The following is a 19,457-nucleotide window of genomic DNA, read 5'->3' as shown; positions in this document are numbered from 1 at the left end:
GAGATTGTTTACATGACTAAGTTGAACACTGAAAGAAAACACTTCTCGTTCTATAATATGTCCCTGCGGCGAGTGCTGTGCGCTCACTCTAGTCCCCCAACGATCTGCCTGAACGTGAAGTGGGGTTTCAAGTTCGAGCGTTAAAGGATTAAGCAAAGCCTAAAAACCTCGAATTTGAAACTTTTTATGAACGTTTTTTGATTCTTGGGACTATTGGTTTCTAGTAAGACTTTTTCGGAACGAGGGTAAGTCGATCGTCTTTGGAATCATTTTGGAACGACATTTTCTACACGAGTTACCTAAGACTATTTCTGACAAAATCTTGCCATAGACTTTTACTAAGACTGAAAAGTCGGACTTGGGTAATGCCCATACGAATGCAAATAGGGCATGAAATACAGGCCTAAAGAGGTAGCGTTCGCTTCTACGATCATTTCCACTTGTTCACATCTTTTATTGCGTAATGACCGTGTTCTATATTGATTACGAAAAGACGTGTGTTTGTAACATGTAAATAAAGTTATTCTTTCGATTATAATACAAAGGGTTCATATAAATATAAATAAAAACACAAAGCAAGAAAATTAGGTCATACTTCGTTCGATAGCCACAGTGTTTACTTCAATTTCAATAAGTATCCATTAGATAGAATCTATATTCAAATAAACGCAAATGGCATCGATAATGTACCTGGTCAAAAAAATTGTATTGGTGATAATTATTAGCGTAAGGATATACGTTTCCAATAGAAATACCAAAAATTCTAAATCTGCCAAAAATAAGAACGTTTTCGATCAAAAAATGATTTGCAGACGTTTCAAATATGTCGTTCCATTTCGTCCCAGGGTTTCTTATATTAATAAGAGTTTTGTATTGATCGTTTCCGATTGATGTATAAGCAATGAAGTAAATAAAGAGCATACATATTAAACACTATTTGTTGTTATGTCTGACCAGAATCAACCCCTCTGTTGAACAACAAAATATTCAAAGAAAAATAAAAATAATAATCAGTTTGATCAGTCGTATTTCAATTGCCATAGAACCAACAGTACTTCAATCAGTTTCTGTATTTCAAAATAATTACTGTAAATATGAAAATTAAGAATCGTATTATAAGTAACGTTAATTTATTGATGCAAAAATAAGTATGATGCTGATTATAATCATAATGGTTTTACTGATTACCACTTTAAGTACTGGAATGAATTCAACTAATCGATTTATCATTAAAACTTCAAATCTTTCGGATGTTGATCCCACTAATGATGCAGTGGTGAGTAAAATAATATCTTGTACGTTTTCCTGGGTCGAAAAATTGGATCTGTTCCGAAATCAATGAAAATTCAAGTATTTGTTATTTAATCGTTTAAATCAAAAACAGGACATCACAGTAAATAAGAAAAATTTCTTTACAACTTGAGAGTAATTTCATTATTTTTATTCATTATTATAAATATTCGGTCAAAACAACTAAAAAATAAAGTTTTCAAAGTATCAAAACATTCACTACCGACATTTTTACACAAAAAATACTAAGTAAGTGGTGAACAAAACATAAACAATTCTGGAACAGAAAATTTTTTTTTATAAATTTTGTCTATAAATAAGAATATTGCAAGTTTATAATTTAATCTAGTTGTCGCCTTGCAAATTTTCAGAACTAAAATTTTTCAAGTTTCTAGAATTAATCTACTTTTGTCTGCCCGTAACGCGATTATTTTTTGAAACAACAGATAAAAAAACAGCTTAAAATTTTATTCAAAGATCAAACACAGAGCAACTAGTTCAAATACAGACCAATTCGTTTAAATGCAGTTCAGTGAGACTGAAATCAGATTAAATTTTTCGACCTGGTAGTAAATACAGTAGAACCTCTCTATATTTGACCCCTCTATATTTGACCAATTTCTCTCTTTATATTCGACAATCCTGTCTCCCACTACGACTTTTCGTTCGACCAATCGAAAAAAAATTAGTGGCGGCTAGATTTGAACGTTCTTGGGCTATGAATACAAACATTAAGTTCTGTTAATCTAATAAATTATAATGACTTACTTCAAAGATATATTATATTTACACTTATCTTTCAATTTTCTAAATTATTTGATATGTTTTACTGCACAATACAATATTCTATATAGTGATTGAGGTTATATACAGATAATATCATCCCTCGCGGTTTTGCGAATGCCGCAAAAATGCCGTAAATTTTCAGCATGTATGCACATGCCGTAAATTTACCGTAATAATTTGGGAGTAATATGGTCATATTGGCCAGTTTGTTTTCTGTAGCTATGCCATATACTTACTGAACTTACACTGTAGAGTTACCAGATTACAACAGTAGTATTACTATAAAAATGCCGAACTTCTACCGAAAAAATGGTTTATAAAAACCGTAATAATACGATAATTTTATAATAATAAAATCGTATTTTATCAATAATAATACCGTAGATATCCTGCGATGTTGCCAAATTTATCCTGATATAATGGAAAATTGTAATAAATTTGGTTTTATTTTTTGTTTGCTTCTGCGTGTAAAATCTTCGAAAATGTGCAAAATGTAAAATTTTTTATTTTATTCTATTAGTTTACATATTTCTTATTCAAACAAAAGAATGTAAGTGAAAATAACAATCCGGGAAAATCGAGGTTTTCAATTTTCTTTAATTTGTTTGTATCCATATAAATACAATTAGTATCGGAATTCAAGTAAGCGATTTGACATAAGGTTTAACAGATCAGACTTTGAATTGTTAGGACTCAGGATTGAGCCCACGAGTTGACGGGATTTTTTTTTTTTTTTTTTTTTTTTTCATGACAGTTACTGTATATATAACTTTATCATGTTATATATAATTATATAAATTTATATATAACTAAATAAAATTTTATATTATGATATATAATTTTTTTTCCGGGTAGAACGGTTTGATGCTGCAATAATGCCGATAATATACGATAAATATGCTGTGCAATTACGGATTTAATGCCGTTAAAATACCGTATTTTATCTGTTTTATTACTGTAAATATTCTAAATTTAAATCGTAAATTTCTGGTAGTAATGCGGCAAAAAAACTAGCCAAAATAACTTGAGTAATACCATATTTATGCAGTATTTATACCGTATGATTTCAGTATTATTTCGGCATTTTCAAAACCGCAAGGGATAGAAGCTGTTTTTGCACACTGCGCATTTATCTGCGCAGACTGGCACATAAGAGACAATAGTGTTACTGTAGTCGGGAGGAAAAGACGAGTCAAATACAAAGAGAGATCCTGGACCAATGAGTCAAATATAGAGAGATTCTACTGTACCACTATTACCTTCATCTTGACTCTACTTGAGTAAAGTTGAGATGACGAGCCTTTGATGAGCGCTATCAACAATTAAGACAATGAGAGAGAAATTCTTTTGCTGATAGATTCCATCAGAAGCACTGAGGGTGATCCATAGATTACATAACGCTATTTTCTATGCTCCTTATCCCCTTATCCCTCTTAGCCCATCCTCACCTCTAACAAATGTCTTATAGAATTAAAAGTAAAAATAAGTATTCTGCTTGAGAAATGAAGAATAATTATATTTCGTGACATACCCCCCCTCCCTCAACGATTGGAACAGATAACAAACCTCCTACTCTGCCTTTGTAAGCTATTATGTAGTTAATGGATGACTCCTCTGAATGATGCGTTTCGTTCATTGAATGAGAAATAATTGAAACCTTTATGGTCTTAATTTTTAAGTTTAAATAAATTACGTGAATTATGACATGATTTAATTGATGTTTAAAGGTTCATATTATTGGAAATTGTATTCCTGATGTAAGAAATATACTATTTTGCGGTAAACATGATCCAAGAACGATTGAAGATTTAAAAAAAATGAACAGATTCGCTGTATTACAACTTGACAGATTATCGCTAATTGACCAAACGCAATACTACCACAAAAAAATTGATGTAATGATAATAACTGACAATCATTTAGAAAAATTTCGATCGACGATATCAGGATGTCATCGACTCGATATACCAACAAATGAAATTACCGTGTTTGTGTTATGCAAAAAAGAAAAAATCAACAAATCATTTATAAGAAACCATACGAAGTTATGGACTTGCTCGTTTTTGAAAGTATACACTTTCTGTTTAAATTCAAAAAATGAAGTAAAAATTTATACATTTAATCCCTATACAAGTCGTAAGGTATTTAAATGGAATAGAGTTGCTTTGACACCTGAAAACCCTAATGAATTTGTAGAATATAGATCGACATTTCACTATCGACCGTATTTAAAAGGTAACTTTTTTATAAAGCTCTGATTGGCAGGTGGCTCAGAAAAACTCAATAGTTTTTTTTTTTGAGTCTTATATCAAAATTTGTTGGCTTAACAATTTTTGAGAACCCTTACAAAAGTCAGCCCGATAAAAATTTTCTAAGAGGTCGCTCACAAATTTTATAAATTCCAAGAATGATTGAAATTTGGTTATTTTGTTTCTTGTGGCTGCAATAGCTTATGTCTGTGGAATCATAAATATACTGAAAGATATTCGGTGTGAAAAAAATTCGTTCTGAATTGGTTCCAAAAGAGTTCTGCATGTGGAACTTCTAAACATGAGACAGATTAGAACTTCGAATGGAACTTTTTCAAACGTTAGTAATTTTGATGGTAAAAAAAAAGTTTTTATGAGCAAATTTAGAGTCAAAAAAGAACGTTCTTAGAACTTTGTTGGAATATTATACAGACATTCCAAAGAAGTTCCAGAATCACCACTTTGACTTTTTTATGGACTAGAAAAGGCATTCCAAAACATTCCAAAATCACTACTTTTGCATCTCTTGTAGATTAAAAACGTTCCAAAAACATGCCAAAATAGTTCAAAAATCACTACTTTTGAATTTTTTATAGATCAAAAATTAACATCCATAGAAAATTCCAAAAAATTTCCAAGAACGTCCTTTTTTGACTCTAAATTTGTTCATAAAAACTTTTTTTTTACCATCAAAATAACTAACGTTCCAAAAAAGTTTCAATCCGTCTTATTTTTAGAAGTTCTACATGCGGAACTTTTTTGGAATCTTTTTGGAACGATTTTTTTTCACACGGGATGTCAATGTTCGAGAATTTATACCCAGATGATATTAGTAAAAATTGAAGTAAAGTTAAATATTATCACAAAATCTGTAAATTATCGTATTTTATTATAGGAATTATCATTTTCAGATCTATTTAATTTTTGTGCAAACAAAAATTATCGAATTTATATAATATAAAACAAAAAAAAAATAATTTTTCATAGAAAAAATTTTACAAAGAAGTTTAAAATGCAATGAATTTTTTCAAATTTAATACTGTTTAAAATAATTTTTTTTATGCTGACTTTAATTTTTGATACAAAGTTATAAAAAATTTATAAATCCATCATTGAAAAACTATAATATGAAACACAAAATAATTTTTATTTACATTTCCATTAGCAGCAATCGTTTGTCACGACTTAACTCATAATTTGTAAAATTTCAAGATTTATTTTGATATTACTTTCATAGCATAACATATTTTATATTTGCTGGCTATTTAAAATCGAAGAGTCTAGATATCAATATGCCACTCTGTAATTTTGTTTGCGTACCTACTACTTTTTACCAATTTGTCATAAAAGTTATCATAATTTATGATTTTTTTAAAAGATCTAATAGAAATTGATATTGAGACAGTATTTTTTCGTTTATGTTGAGCTTCATTTCTCTCTGTGTATGATTTGGTAACTCCTAATTTTCTATTTAACACTTTTTTTCAGACAATATTTGTCAAGGGTTTGAATTCGATCGAACAAAATATTTAGATGGTTGGCCAGTACAAGCAGATAAGCATGCTTTGTCAATACCCTATACAGAAGAGTCAAAGAAACTCATCGAAAATGCAATAAATGTGAACATCACGGTAGCAGAAAAGCATCCAACTAAACTGGCTAAAGCCTTCGACATCTGGAGAGCATTTGACCATACTCTCGCACTTTCGAGCCTAAAAGATAACAAGAAGGAATTTTATCGTAGTACTTTTTCTCAACCCATGACTTATTATTCTATGAACATAGTGACCCATAACCGTGGGCTGCTTACACCATTGGAAAAAATCTACAATTACTACGGCTATTTGATAGTGGTCTCAACAATAATAATTCTCGCTATGACATTCATCGTTTCCTATTTGTCTGAACGCGACATTGCACTTGCCAGCTTTGAAATTATCCGATTGCTGATAAATACCGACATTAAAACGCGAATGAACACTGACAAGAGTCGGTTTTTTTTTTCAATGATTTTCTTGTATTTTTTAATAATCCACGGGACATTTAGTGGACGTCTTGCCGGATTCTTAACCAAGGCTGAGTACCGACAAAATATCGAGAATCTTAAAGATCTTGAAGACTCACGATACACTAAAATTTATGTTAATCGCGTTGTCCGACATCCTGTACAGGAAAATCCGTTTCTTAAGAATAAAATGTCGCCTTACGCAATATTTGATTGCGAAAAAGTTGTCAGAAATGATCCATCAGTAGCTTGTATTGATAACGATTACAAAATTTTGCCAGCTATTAAAAATTTTGATTTGCATACAGTCAAGAGTCGATTGTTTGACGGATATGAGGGTTTTAGGATGCGCAGAAACTGGCCGTTAGTATCACGTTTGAATGCCGTCATGATTTGGGGTCTGCATTCAGGATTGTCGTTCAAATGGTCGACAGATATGATTGCACGAGATGTTCGGCAGATCGAAGTTTTGAAAGCACGATCGTTGATTGTTTATCGCCCGATCACATTCGAAGACTTGAAATTTTCTTTCATCCTATTGGGTGTTGGATTAACGGTATCAGCAATCAGTTTTTTGTTTGAATTGTTGATCAGAAGCTCAATTATTTCAAGAAGCTGCCATGAAGTTCATTTATAATAAGAGTAATAAAGTAAGAACGACAATAAAATGATTTGGACTGGGTTTGAAATTGATTTGGGTTTGCCGTGATCTTAGAGAAATACCAGATTGGAATAAAGTTTGGGGTTGTCTACTAAAATGGGATTCAATTGTAAGGGCAATGGCAAAATTTTGAGCCACATGGGCGCCATAAATTTTGACTATCTTGTGAACTTAATGAAAAATCGATTTGGTTGAACCAAAAATATTAAGGTAATTCGAAAATTTTTGTCGATCACTAACGAAATCCATTAGGAGCCCATGATCCTGTCGGAAATAGCGATAATTTTCTGTAATGGTAATATTGCAAGGTTAAATTCATACCCAAAATTTGATGGTAGTTGACTAGATATATACCGAGAAACCGTAAGCAGTTAGATATATTTTAAGTGTTTAAACATTGGACTATTTTGTGTGGCTTCAAGAGTGCATACATAATAAATAATTATAGGGTACTATTGGTAACAAACGTTTGGTATTGATTGTTCAAATTAAGGTGCTTGTAATCATGTAAATAAAGTGTAAGCTTATTTAATCACACTTGTGGTTGAAATTGGGGAGAATCATGCCTTCGATTCAATGACAAAAGAGCGAAGGCAGTCAAAAAATACAGTCAGTCATTACGGCATTTACTTGTGTGACTCTTTTATTGGTTATATTCAAACTGGATATATTAGTTGTCATGAATTTGTCTGTTTTCATCAGTTGAATGGAATTCATCTGATCAAAATCTATCAGGAAAATGGACATAATTCGAAGGATTTTACTTGTAATACTTTTAACATTTGAAATCAATTCAAGTAACGGGAGTATCATAAATTTTCCGAATCCTTTTGATGTTTCTATAATTGTTGTCGCTATGGTAAGCAATAAATAAAAGTTTATGAAGACGTACTATCTAAAAAATGAATGTAAAAATTTAGCTCCTTGTAAACTGATTCGGAACTACTTCTCCTCGTTAACTGATCGCAACGAGATCTAATCCAACTAATAGATGGAATAATAACGATAGCATACATTCAATTCAACCGTCTCACCTTTAGAATCGATTACAATGTCGTAGAATCAGTTGTCGGTGAGATCTGTTGCCCGGGATAAGATTTTTGGGATCAGTTAGCTGCAGACCTAATAATCCAACTTGAAAATCATATAGATTCTCATTGATTTCGAGATAAATTCTTAAATGAAGATCTACGTTATAAGATCGTTCGGGTTAGTCTTATCGTCGAAGCGAATTTGGAGTATAACTCAACACTTAAAAATCAATTGCGTTCAAGTATGCGCAACTGTGAACGCCATATCAGAAACAATTTTTCGTCGGAAATTATAATAGTCGAAAAACGAATTAAAAAATTTACTGATTATCTTCGTTGTGAAATATAATGCTGATAGTGAGTTACATTGATATGAAAATAGAGTCTTTTCGTAGGAGTACCTGAGAAATTTTTTGTATCATGAATACAATGACTTGTCACCGACTCACGTATTCTGAGGAAAATCTCTTTGATTGAGCCAACACTGCTATAATAATTTGAATTTATAAATTGATTTCTACTTACATCTATCGGGATCGTATGACTCTGACGTGAAAGACAATGATCCGTTGTGATAGTCATTAAAATTCACGTTGAGACTTCGATGAAAGCTGTCAGATATATGCTGGAAAAGGGTAACTATAGACTATTTCGAGTGGCTTCAAGAACGCGGATATAATAAATGATAGTAGAATTCTTTTGTTTACACTCGCTACGTATTGACTGTTCTAATTAAGGTGCTTGTCATAATGTAAACAATGTGTAAGCATATTTAATTATACTTGTGGTCGAAATTAGGGAGAATTGTCCCCTCGGTTCAGTGACAAAGAAATTTTTGAACAAAAGACCAGTAGCAGTCAAAAACTAAAATCAGGCATTATAATTTTTGTCGCTTTACCATTGGCTTCTGTTTTAGAATTTTGTTATTGGGCACCAAATAATTATGGAAATTTTTTATTAGTTATATTTAAAGTGGATATATAACTTGTCAATAATTTCTCGGTATTGTCAGTTGAATGAAATCTAATCTATCGGAATCTATAAAGAAAATGAATATAATTCGAAGGATTTTATTTATTATAATTTCAACATTTGGATTACATTCAAGTAACGGAAATGTGATAACACTTCCAAACACTTCGGAAGTTTCTATAATTGATGACGCAATGGTGAGTAATAAAAATCAGTTTATAAAGATGTACTGTCTAAAAAATGAATGCAAGGATTCGGTTCAACTGATCCCAAATTACTTATCATCAACACCTGATCCTAACGAGATCTTTTCCAACCTATAGGTGGTCTAGTAACATAAGTAGTAATGTGATTGAGCCTTCTTACCTTAAGAATCGATTAGATCGTCGCTGGTTCAGTTGTCGGTAAGATCTGTTGCCTGCGATCAGATTTCTAAGATCAGTCAGCTGCACATCTAGAAATAAGACTTGAAAACCGTATGATTTCTCATTGAATTCTAGACGAATTCTTAGATCAATCCCCATAGTTTTCATGACGATATTTCTATAATAGCTCATACAAATTTAATAAAAAATCTGGCTTCAAACTAACCATAAAAACCTAGTAAAAATTAAACTCCACTTTGTCGTCATTTCATTAACAAATGAAGTAGCAAAATTAACAATTTAAGAAATTCTATTGACTATTCGACTAGGGTAAAAATTTGTAGACTCAGTTACTACTCAATGTAGAGAAACTTATCCTGTGGATTCTTTAACAATACAATTTCATAAGAATTAGTTGGCATGACTATTTCTGGAGTAAATATTATCGCATAATTTATACTCTATACTCCAATGTGGAGTTGCATGACTGACAAACAAAAACAACAGCGCTACCTTTATTTTTATTACCCCACTGTGTACATGTGTTAGCTCCATGATATTAGTTATGATTACTACATATTTTTTCTGTCCTCCGGCTGGAAAGTAGCAGCTTTCAAGCCGCTGCGCTGAACGAAGTTGCAACTTTCCGAATTCGTCGAGCAGAAAAATAGTGTAAGCACCTTGGCCAGTAAAAAAAAAGCCTCAAACCACATGTTTGTCAGCCTCGGCTTCACCTCAGACAACAATTACATGTGATCTGAGACTTTTATCATTTCACTGGCCTAGGTATGTAAAATTTTATTGATTTTCGTACGAAATGCCATAATAATGTTATGATTAATTCATGATTTTTTGTTTGAAGCTCAATATAATTGAAAATTGTTTCCCTGAAGTGCAAAATATATTGTTTTGTGGTCACCACAATGTCTCAACGATTGAAACAATCAAAAATTTACATCAATTTGCAACTGTACAACTAGAGGCATTATCATTAATTAAGGAAATAGATTACTATCATAAGAAAATTGATTTGATGATAGTGAACGATCATCAATTAGAAAATTTCAATTCAACATTATCAAATTGTAACAATTTAAATACATCAACTAATCAAATCATGGTATTAATGACATGCAAAAAAGAGGAAATTAACGAATCATTTATCATTAATTTTTGGAAGTTATGGGATTGCAATTTCCTTATCGTGTACGCGCTATGTTTAGATTCAAAAAAAGGTTTGACAATTTATACATTCAATCCCTACACGGATCGCACGACATTTATGTGGGAAAAAGTTAAACTACCATCTATTTCTTCAAAGCGAAAATTATATAACCGTTGGACAATTCACTATCGGCCGTATCTAAAAGGTATTTATTCAATGTCTTGAGTTAAATTTAGATGACTACCATTCATTATCACATGCGTTCATTTCAGAAAATATCTGTCAGGGATTCAAATTTGATCGAACTGAACATTTAGATGGTTTTCGAGTATTTGAGATAACGACTCAACTTCCATTATTCGGTTATTCAGAAATCGAAAGAATGATCGAGAAAGCAATGAATGTAAGCATCATGAAGAGAATTAAGGGGCGAAAGATGAAAAACACCACACCTGATATTTACAGAATGTATGATGCCACTTTAGCACGCTATGCCTCGGAAAGTTTCAAAATCTCCAGCTTTAGTACATATTCCCAGCCACTAAGTTACTATTCCTATAAAATATTAACCTACAATAGTGGACTACTTACTCCATTGGAAAAAATCTACAACTACTACGGCTACTTAACAGTCATCTCAACAGTTATAATTCTCGCAATAACATTCATCGTCGTCTATTTATCTGAGCATGACTTATCATTCGCAGTATTTGAAATCCTTCGGCTTTTGATAAATGCTGACATAAAAACGCGAATTGACACCGCAAAAAGTCGGATATTTTTTTCAATGATTTTTTTGTATTTTTTAATAATTCACGGAACATTTAGCGGACGACTTGCTGGATTTCTAACTAAAGCTGAGTACCGAAAAAACGTTGAGACTCTAAAAGACCTCGAGAATCCCCTTTATCAGATAATCTATGCTAATCATATTATGAAAAGTTCTTTAGAAAATCACTTGATACAAAAGAAAAACATACACAGATTTGACAAGCATGGCTGCGTACATTGTATTAAAAACGATTCGGTAGTTTGTATCGACAATGATAATAGAATATTGCCATTTGTCGACAGTGAGAAGTTCCATGTAGCGAAGAGGTCATTTTTATCAGGGTATGATGCGTTTAAGATGCGCATCAACTGGCCTTTAGCATCACGAATAAACGATGTCGCAATATGGGGCTTACATTCAGGATTGTCGTATAAATGGACAACAGATCTAACTGCTAAAGAGGTTCGTAGGATAGAAACTTTAAAAGCACGATCATTCGTTCCTTATCGTCCGATCGTATTTGACGACCTGATATTTTCTTTCATCCTATTGGGTATTGGATTGGCATCATCAATCATTTGTTTTATTATCGAAATATTGATCAAGAAAAAAATCATTTTCAGGATATATAAAAAGCTCAAAGAAATGCATATCAAACATTGGCTATCCACAGCGTTGTCTAAATTTGAAATTAAAGTATTATTGAGGAAATTCATTCATTACTTGCGTTGCAAGAAATGATACACATAGCGGGTTATATTTATACTACGACAGGGTCTATTCGTAGAAGTGCCACAGAAATCTTTAATATTATGGGCACTGCGACTCTTCACCATGTCACGAACCTGAAGAGGAATCTATTTGGCTAAACCAAAAATATCATTGAAATTCAATGTGATTTGGTGATTTCTACATAAATTTATCAGAAGTATGTGATAGTGTCGTAAATGGTAATAACTTTTAATGATCGTGATACTTCAAAATTAAAACTCGCGCCCGAAACTTGATGACAGCGATCCAGATATGTTCTGGTAAACCATGAGGAGTCATATAGATTTTAAGTGTTAGAATATTGAACGTGTCATGTGGCATCAAAAGTGTATATATTTTAATATTGAATGTCATAAAAGAACGTCAAAATTAAGGTTATGATGAAAAAAAATGTCAATAAGATATCGCGTGCCAAATGCCAAAAGGGCGTATTACAGCAATTAGATAGGGTTCCATGCCAAAAGAGCATATAAAAAATTTTTTTTTTGAAATTTTTTGTATGAAAATTTGTTTGTATGAAAAAAAAAGTTTTGAAAAAGTCAACATTTTCGATGGTAGTAGCTTTGATTTTTCATCATCTTGGACAGTCTAATGTAATTAAAATAATCATTAACTTTAATTTTTAATCAACTAGAAAAGTTCCAAATAATTAATAGTTATAAGCTAGGGATAATGAAGTTTAATATTCGTTCCTATATTCAACGCCACGTTTAGCGTATGGTGGAGAGCTGGTATTTGATACATACGCCCTTTTGGCTTTGGAAATTTTTTTTTCATTTTTAGACTTAGATCATGTTTACAAAACCATTGGCACAAAAAAAAAATTCTACGCCCTTTTGGCATTCGGCACGCGAAATTATTCATCAAGTCATATTGTGTAAAAGTGATTAAATCAGGTCTATGTAAACTAAGAAATAATTATTTTCACGAAAAATAAAAAAAATTACTAGTAAAATTAATATGCACTTATAACTTTTCACGACCTACAAATTCAATTAGTTTTTAAAATAAATATTTCATAGGAAACTCGTTGCTCTTTGCTCTTCTGCAAAATAATTTATTTGCATAAAGAATATTTTCTATGGCTTCATAATACTTGGTTTGCATTAAATTTTTTGGATTAAAAAAAAAACAATATTTCATTATAACGAAAAAAAATTTTTTATTCTGATACATTTACATGATTCAAACTTTATAGGAACATGATGGAACTAAATATGATCAAAAAATTTTGTAAGACATTTTATAAGTTTCATATAAAAATGACAATATTGCAAGTTGAGCAGCAAGTTTTACGGTTTCAAAAAGTAATTTTAGTTGAATCAAATGTACAAATACTTTTAAAATGTTATTTTGGAAGACAATTAGTACAACAATTAGCAAAAAAACCTACAAGACAATCAACAAGACAATTAACGAGACAACTAGCCAGGCAATTAGCAAGACAATCAGTAACACAATCAGCGAGACAATCAGCAAGGCAACTAGCAAGACAATTAGCGAGACCATCATCGAAACAATGAGCGAGATAATGAGCGAGACAAACAGCAAGACAATGAGCGAGATGATAAGCGAGACAGTTAGCAGGATAATCAGAAGAACAATTAGCAAGACAACTAGAAAGACCATCATCGAAACAATGATTGAGATGATGAGCGAGACAATTAGCAAGACCATCATCGAAACAATGAGCGAGATAATGAGCAAGACAATTAGCAAGACAATCAGCAAAATAATTAGAGATGATAAACCTTTGTGATGGTGATTAAAATTTACCTTGAGATTTTGATGAAAGCTGGCTAGATATATGCTGGAAAAAAGGTGAAAAGTCATATAGATTTTAAGTGTTAACACTTATGGTAACATTGGACTTTGTTGTGTGTCTTCAAGAACGCGGATATAGTGAATGATTATAGAATTCTTTTGTTAACACTCGCTACATATTGATTGTTCTAATTATGGTGCTTGTCATAATGTAAATATATGTGTAAGCATATTTAATTATACTTGTGGTTGAAATTAGGGAGAATTGTCCCCTCGGTTCAGTAACAAAGAAACTTTTGAACAAAAAACCAGTAGCAGTCAAAAACTCAAATCAGTCATTATAATTTTTGTCGCTTTACCATCGGCTTCTGTTCTAGAAGTTTTTTTTTTTTTTGGGAACTAGACATTTATGTGAATTTTTTATTAGTAATATTTTAACTGGATGTATAAACTGTCACGAGATTGCCGGTTCTTTCAGTTTAATAAAATCTATTCGATCTAAATCTATAAGGAAAATAAATGTAATTCGAAGGATATTACTCGTAACAATTTCAACATTTGGATTACATTCAAGTAACGGAAATATCATAACACTTCCGAACACTTCGGAAGTTTCTATCATTGATGAGGCAATGGTAAGTAATAAATATAATTTTATAAAGATGTACTGTCTAAAAAATGTATGCAAGAATTCAGTTCAACTGATCCCAAACTACTTATCATCAACACCCGATTCCAACGAGATCTTTTCCAGCCTATTGGTGGTCGAATAACATAAGTCGTAATGTGATTAAGCCTCCTTACCTTAAGGATCGATTAGATTGTCGTTGGTTCAGCTGTCGGTAAGATCTCTTGCCTAGGATAAGATCTCTGAGATCAGTCAGCTGCACACCTAGTAAGTGGACTTGAAAACCATATAAATTCTCATTGAATTCTAGACGAATTCTTAGATCAATTCCCATAGTTTTTTTGACGATATTGCTATAATAGCCCATACACATCGAAAGAAATTCTGGCGTTCAATTTACCATACAAACCTAGTAAAAATTTGACTCCACTCTGTCGTCATTGTATTAACAAATAGAGTAGCATAAATAACAATTTATGAGATTAATTGTAACGGTATTAGTTATATTGACTATTCAACTAGGGTCAAAATTTGTAGACTCAGTTACCACTCAATGTAGTATAGAAACTTATCCTGTGGTTTCTTTAACAATACAATTTCATAAGAGTTAGTTGGCATGACTATTTCTGGAGTAAATGTGATCGCATAATTTATACTCTATACTCCAATGTGGAGTTGCATGACTGACAAACGAAAACAACAACACTACCTTCATTTTTATTACCCCACTGTGTACATGTGTTAGCTCCATGATAATAGTTATGATTACTACATATTTTTTCTGTCCTCCGGCCGGAAAGTAGCAGCTTTCGGGCCGCTGCCCTGAACGAAGTTGCAACTTTCCGAATTCGTCGAGCAGGAAAATCGTATAAGCTCCTTGGCCAGTAAAAAAAAAGCCTCAGACCACATGTTTGTCAGCCTTGGCTTCACCTCGGCCAACAATTACATGTGATCTGAGACTTTCATTATTTCACTTGCCTAGGTATGTAAGATACTATTAATTTTCGTATGAAATGCCATAATAATGTTATGATTAATTCATAATTTTTTGTTTGCAGCTCAATATAATTGAAAATTGTTTCCCTGAAGTACAAAATATATTGTTTTGTGGTCACCACAATGTCTCAACGATTGAAACAATAAAAAATTTAAATAAATTTGCAACTGTACAACTCGAGACATTATCATTAATTGAGAAAACAGATTACTATCATAAAAAAATTGATTTGATGATAGTGAACGATCATGAATTGGAATATTTTAATTCAACATTATCAAATTGTAACAATTTAAAAACATCAACAAATCATATCATAGTATTAATGACATATAAAAAAGAGAAAATTAACGAATCATTTATCGATAATTTTTCAAAGTTATGGGATTGCAATTTTCTTATCGTGTACGCTGTATGTTTAGATTCAAAAAAAGGTTTGACAATTTATACATTCAATCCCTACACGGATCGCACGACATTTATGTGGGAAAAAATTAAATTACAATCTAATTATTCGAAGCAGAAATTAGATGACCGTTGGACAATTCATTATCGGCCGTATCTAAAAGGTATTTATTCAATATCTTAAGTTAACTTTAGATGACTACCTTTCATTATCACATTTGTTGATTTCAGGAAATATTTGTCAGGGATTCAAATTTGATCGAACGAAACATTTAGATGGTTTTCGAGTACTAGGAGGAATGAGCGAATTTTCATTTAGCTCTCTGGAAATCGACAGAATGATCGAGAAAGCAATAAATGTAAGCATCGTAAATACAAGAAATGTCTCACGTGTTATTGCCAGAATTCGTGATTCTATTCCAGGGCGGACTGCCGTGGGACCATTACGAAAATACAGCTTTGGTACAATTTCCCAGCCACTCAATTACTATTCCTTTAAAATATTAACCTACAATAGTGGACTACTTACTCCATTGGAAAAAATCTACAACTACTACGGCAACTTAACAGTCATCTCAACAGTTATAATTCTCGCCATAACATTCATCGTCGTCTATTTATCTGAGCATAACTTTTCATTCGCAGTATTCGAAATCCTTCGGCTTTTGATAAATACTGGCATTAAAACGCGAATTGACACCGTAAAGAGTCGGATATTTTTTTCAATGATTTTTTTGTATTTTCTAATAATCCACGGAACATTTAGCGGACGACTTGCCGGATTTTTAACTAAAGCCGAGTATCGAAAAAATGTTGAGACTCTCGAAGACCTCAAGGATCCCCGTTTTCAGATAATCTGGGCTAGTCATAAGTTGGAAAGTTATTTCGAGAATACCTCGATTCTAAAAAAAAAAATCACTTTGCAAGTGTTCGATTGTGAATACCGTATGAAAAACAACTTATCGGTAGCTTGTATTGACAGAGATTATAAAATATTACCGATTGTAGACAGTGAGAAGTTGTATTTAGCGAAGACGTCAGTATTATCAGGCTATGAGGCGTTCGCGATGCGCAACAACTGGCCTTTAGCATCACGTATCAATGATGTCACGATATGGGGCTTACATTCAGGATTGTTGTATAAAAGGACGCAAGACAGAACTGCTCAAGAGGTTCGTAGAATAGAAACTTTAAAAGCACGATCATTCGTTCCTTATTGTCCGGTCGTATTTGAAGACCTGATGTTTTCTTTCATCCTATTGGGTATTGGATTGGCATCATCAATCACCTGTTTCATTATCGAAATATTGATCAAGAGAAAAATCATTTTCAGGATACGTAAAAAGCTCAAAGAAATGCACATCATACGTTGGATATCTACAGCTTTGTTTAAATTTAAAATTAAAGTATTATGGAGGAAATTTATTCATTACTTACGTCGCAAGAAATAATACAAATAGTGGGTTATATCTATACTACTACAGGGTCTATTCGTAAAAGTGCCTCAGAAATCTTTAGTATTATGAGTACTCTGATTCTTCACCATCTAACGAATCCAAAGGCGAATCTGTTTGGCTGAACCAAAAATATTATTGAAATTCAATATTATTTATTGGTTTCTACATTGATTTATCAGAAGTATGTCATAGTTTCGTAAACGGTAATAACTTTTAATCATCGTGATACTTCAAAATTAACACTCGCGCCCGAAACTTGATGATAGTGATCCAGATGTGTTCCGGTGAACCATGAGGAATCATATAGATTTCAAGTGTTATAATAGTGAACTTGCTGTGTGGCTTCAAAAGTGTGTAGATAATAAATAATTACAGTGTACTTTTGGTTACAAACATTTCGTATTGATTTTTTCTACTAAGTTGCTCGTAATAATGTCAATAAATAGTAATCATATTTGATTGATATTATGAATTAAATTTGAGAGAATCATCCCTTAGGTCCAGTGACAAAGGAATCGTAGAAACCTCTAGCAAAAACAACAGTAAGTCATTATAGGTTTGGTTACCGTAACATAAGTCCCGACTTTTAAGTATTTATTGAGTGGCATTTTTCCGCGTGAATCTTTTTTTAGTGATAGTCAAACTGAAAAAGTAATCGGTCAAGAATTTGGGGATGATGCGTTTAAGATGCGCACCAACTGGCCTTTAGCATCACGAATAAACGATGTCGCGATATGGGGCTTACATTCAGGATTGTCGTATAAATGGACGACAGATCTAACTGCTAAAGAGGTTCGTAGGATAGAAACTTTAAAAGCACGACCATTTGTTCCTTATCGGCCGGTCGTATCTGACGACTTGAAGTTTTCTTTCGTCCTATTGGGTATTGGATTAGCGTTATCAATGATGTGTATCATCATCGAAGTATCCATCAAGAAAACAAACAATGTCAAGGGACGTAGAAAAGTCAAGCAAGTACATATGACACGTTGGATATCCGCAGCTCTGCTTAAATTCGAAATTAAAGTATCATTTAGGAAATTTATTGATGATTTACGTTGTAAAAATTATGTAAAAATTAGAGTTTATTTATATTATGATAGGGTTCATTTATTGGAGCACCTGAGACATTTAAATCCATATGGGCATCAGGACTCTCCACCATTTAGTGAGTCCAAAAGAAAATCTATTCAGCTGAACCAAAAATATTAAGATAACCCGAAATTTTTCGTTGATTCCTACGGAAATCCATCAGGGGCATATGATCCTGTCCTGGACTCTGGTGACAGTTGACCAGATATGTACTGGGAAACCGTAAGGAGTTATATAGATTTCAAGTGTTTCAATGTTAAACTTTTTTGCGTGAATTAGAAAGTTCGTATAAAATAAATAAATATATTTTTTTGTTACAAGTGTTTTTTATTGATCGTCCTAACTAAGATGCTTGTAATAATGTAAATAAAGCGTAAACATATTTAATTATACATATAGTTGTGATGGGGGTATAGCCACTGAAAGCTATAGCCAGTCATAACGTTTCGGATTACCTTCATATCAACTTCTATTCTATACGTATTCACTAAGTGATATATTCTCATCTGCATATTTATACACTCATATCAAAACAAAGAGCGCAATAAAAAAAAAATCTCTAAATTTACATCAGTTTGAATAATTTATTGAAGGTTAGGTGGTATCAAAAATGAAGATACTTCGTAGTGTTTTAATCGTTATATTGTCCACTGTGGTCATCAATTCAAGTAACGGATATATTATTCAAATTCCAAATTCGTTAGATGTTTCTGTCGTTGATGATGCAATGGTAAGTTATAAAATGATTCGATACTCCAGGAGCATCGGTTTTGGCAGAGTACTCTATGAAAGTCCTTTTGCAAGTCTTTTACGGCAAATTTAAACGAGATGTAATTCTTGTATATATTATCTACAGATTTTGTTAAATCTTACTTAGGACTCTTCCCGAAGGCATAAAGGAATCTGTGTAAACAGATTTTAGTCATAATACTTACAATATCATTCTAAGGTGAGAGTTACTGCAGAATTTTTTTAAAATATTGGGTTTTTTCTTTTTAGAATTTCTCGAAGCCCCAGCACTTATCCAAAACTTATTAGTTATCATAG

The 19,457-nt window shown here is 32.1% G+C and overlaps 2 protein-coding genes across 3 annotated transcripts; both read left to right on the top strand.

Moving 5' to 3' along the window:
• Positions 1-13,329: 13,329 nt before the first annotated feature.
• Positions 13,330-13,826, top strand: LOC130674233 (fap1 adhesin-like). The gene is made up of 2 exons (XM_057479501.1): positions 13,330-13,374; positions 13,428-13,826. Exons 1-2 carry the CDS (start codon positions 13,330-13,332, stop codon positions 13,824-13,826), a joined length of 444 nt encoding a protein of 147 aa, XP_057335484.1.
• On the top strand, positions 13,433-18,914 carry LOC130674447 (uncharacterized). 2 transcript variants are annotated; one of them, XM_057479777.1, is made up of 3 exons: positions 13,433-14,466; positions 15,518-16,025; positions 16,093-18,914. In XM_057479777.1, exons 1-3 carry the CDS (start codon positions 14,464-14,466, stop codon positions 17,310-17,312), a joined length of 1,731 nt encoding a protein of 576 aa, XP_057335760.1. In that variant the 5' UTR covers positions 13,433-14,463; the 3' UTR covers positions 17,313-18,914. The 2 variants fall into 2 exon arrangements, with proteins under 2 accessions (XP_057335760.1, XP_057335761.1); XM_057479778.1 differs by lacking the exon at positions 13,433-14,466 and adding an exon at positions 15,318-15,441.
• Positions 18,915-19,457: the final 543 nt, after the last annotated feature.

This window comes from Microplitis mediator, chromosome 9 (genome assembly GCF_029852145.1).
Source record: "Microplitis mediator isolate UGA2020A chromosome 9, iyMicMedi2.1, whole genome shotgun sequence".
NCBI classification, from domain to species: Eukaryota; Metazoa; Arthropoda; class Insecta; order Hymenoptera; family Braconidae; genus Microplitis; species Microplitis mediator.
Note: the sequence above shows the minus strand (reverse complement) of the source record. Positions and strands in the feature narration are given on the sequence as shown.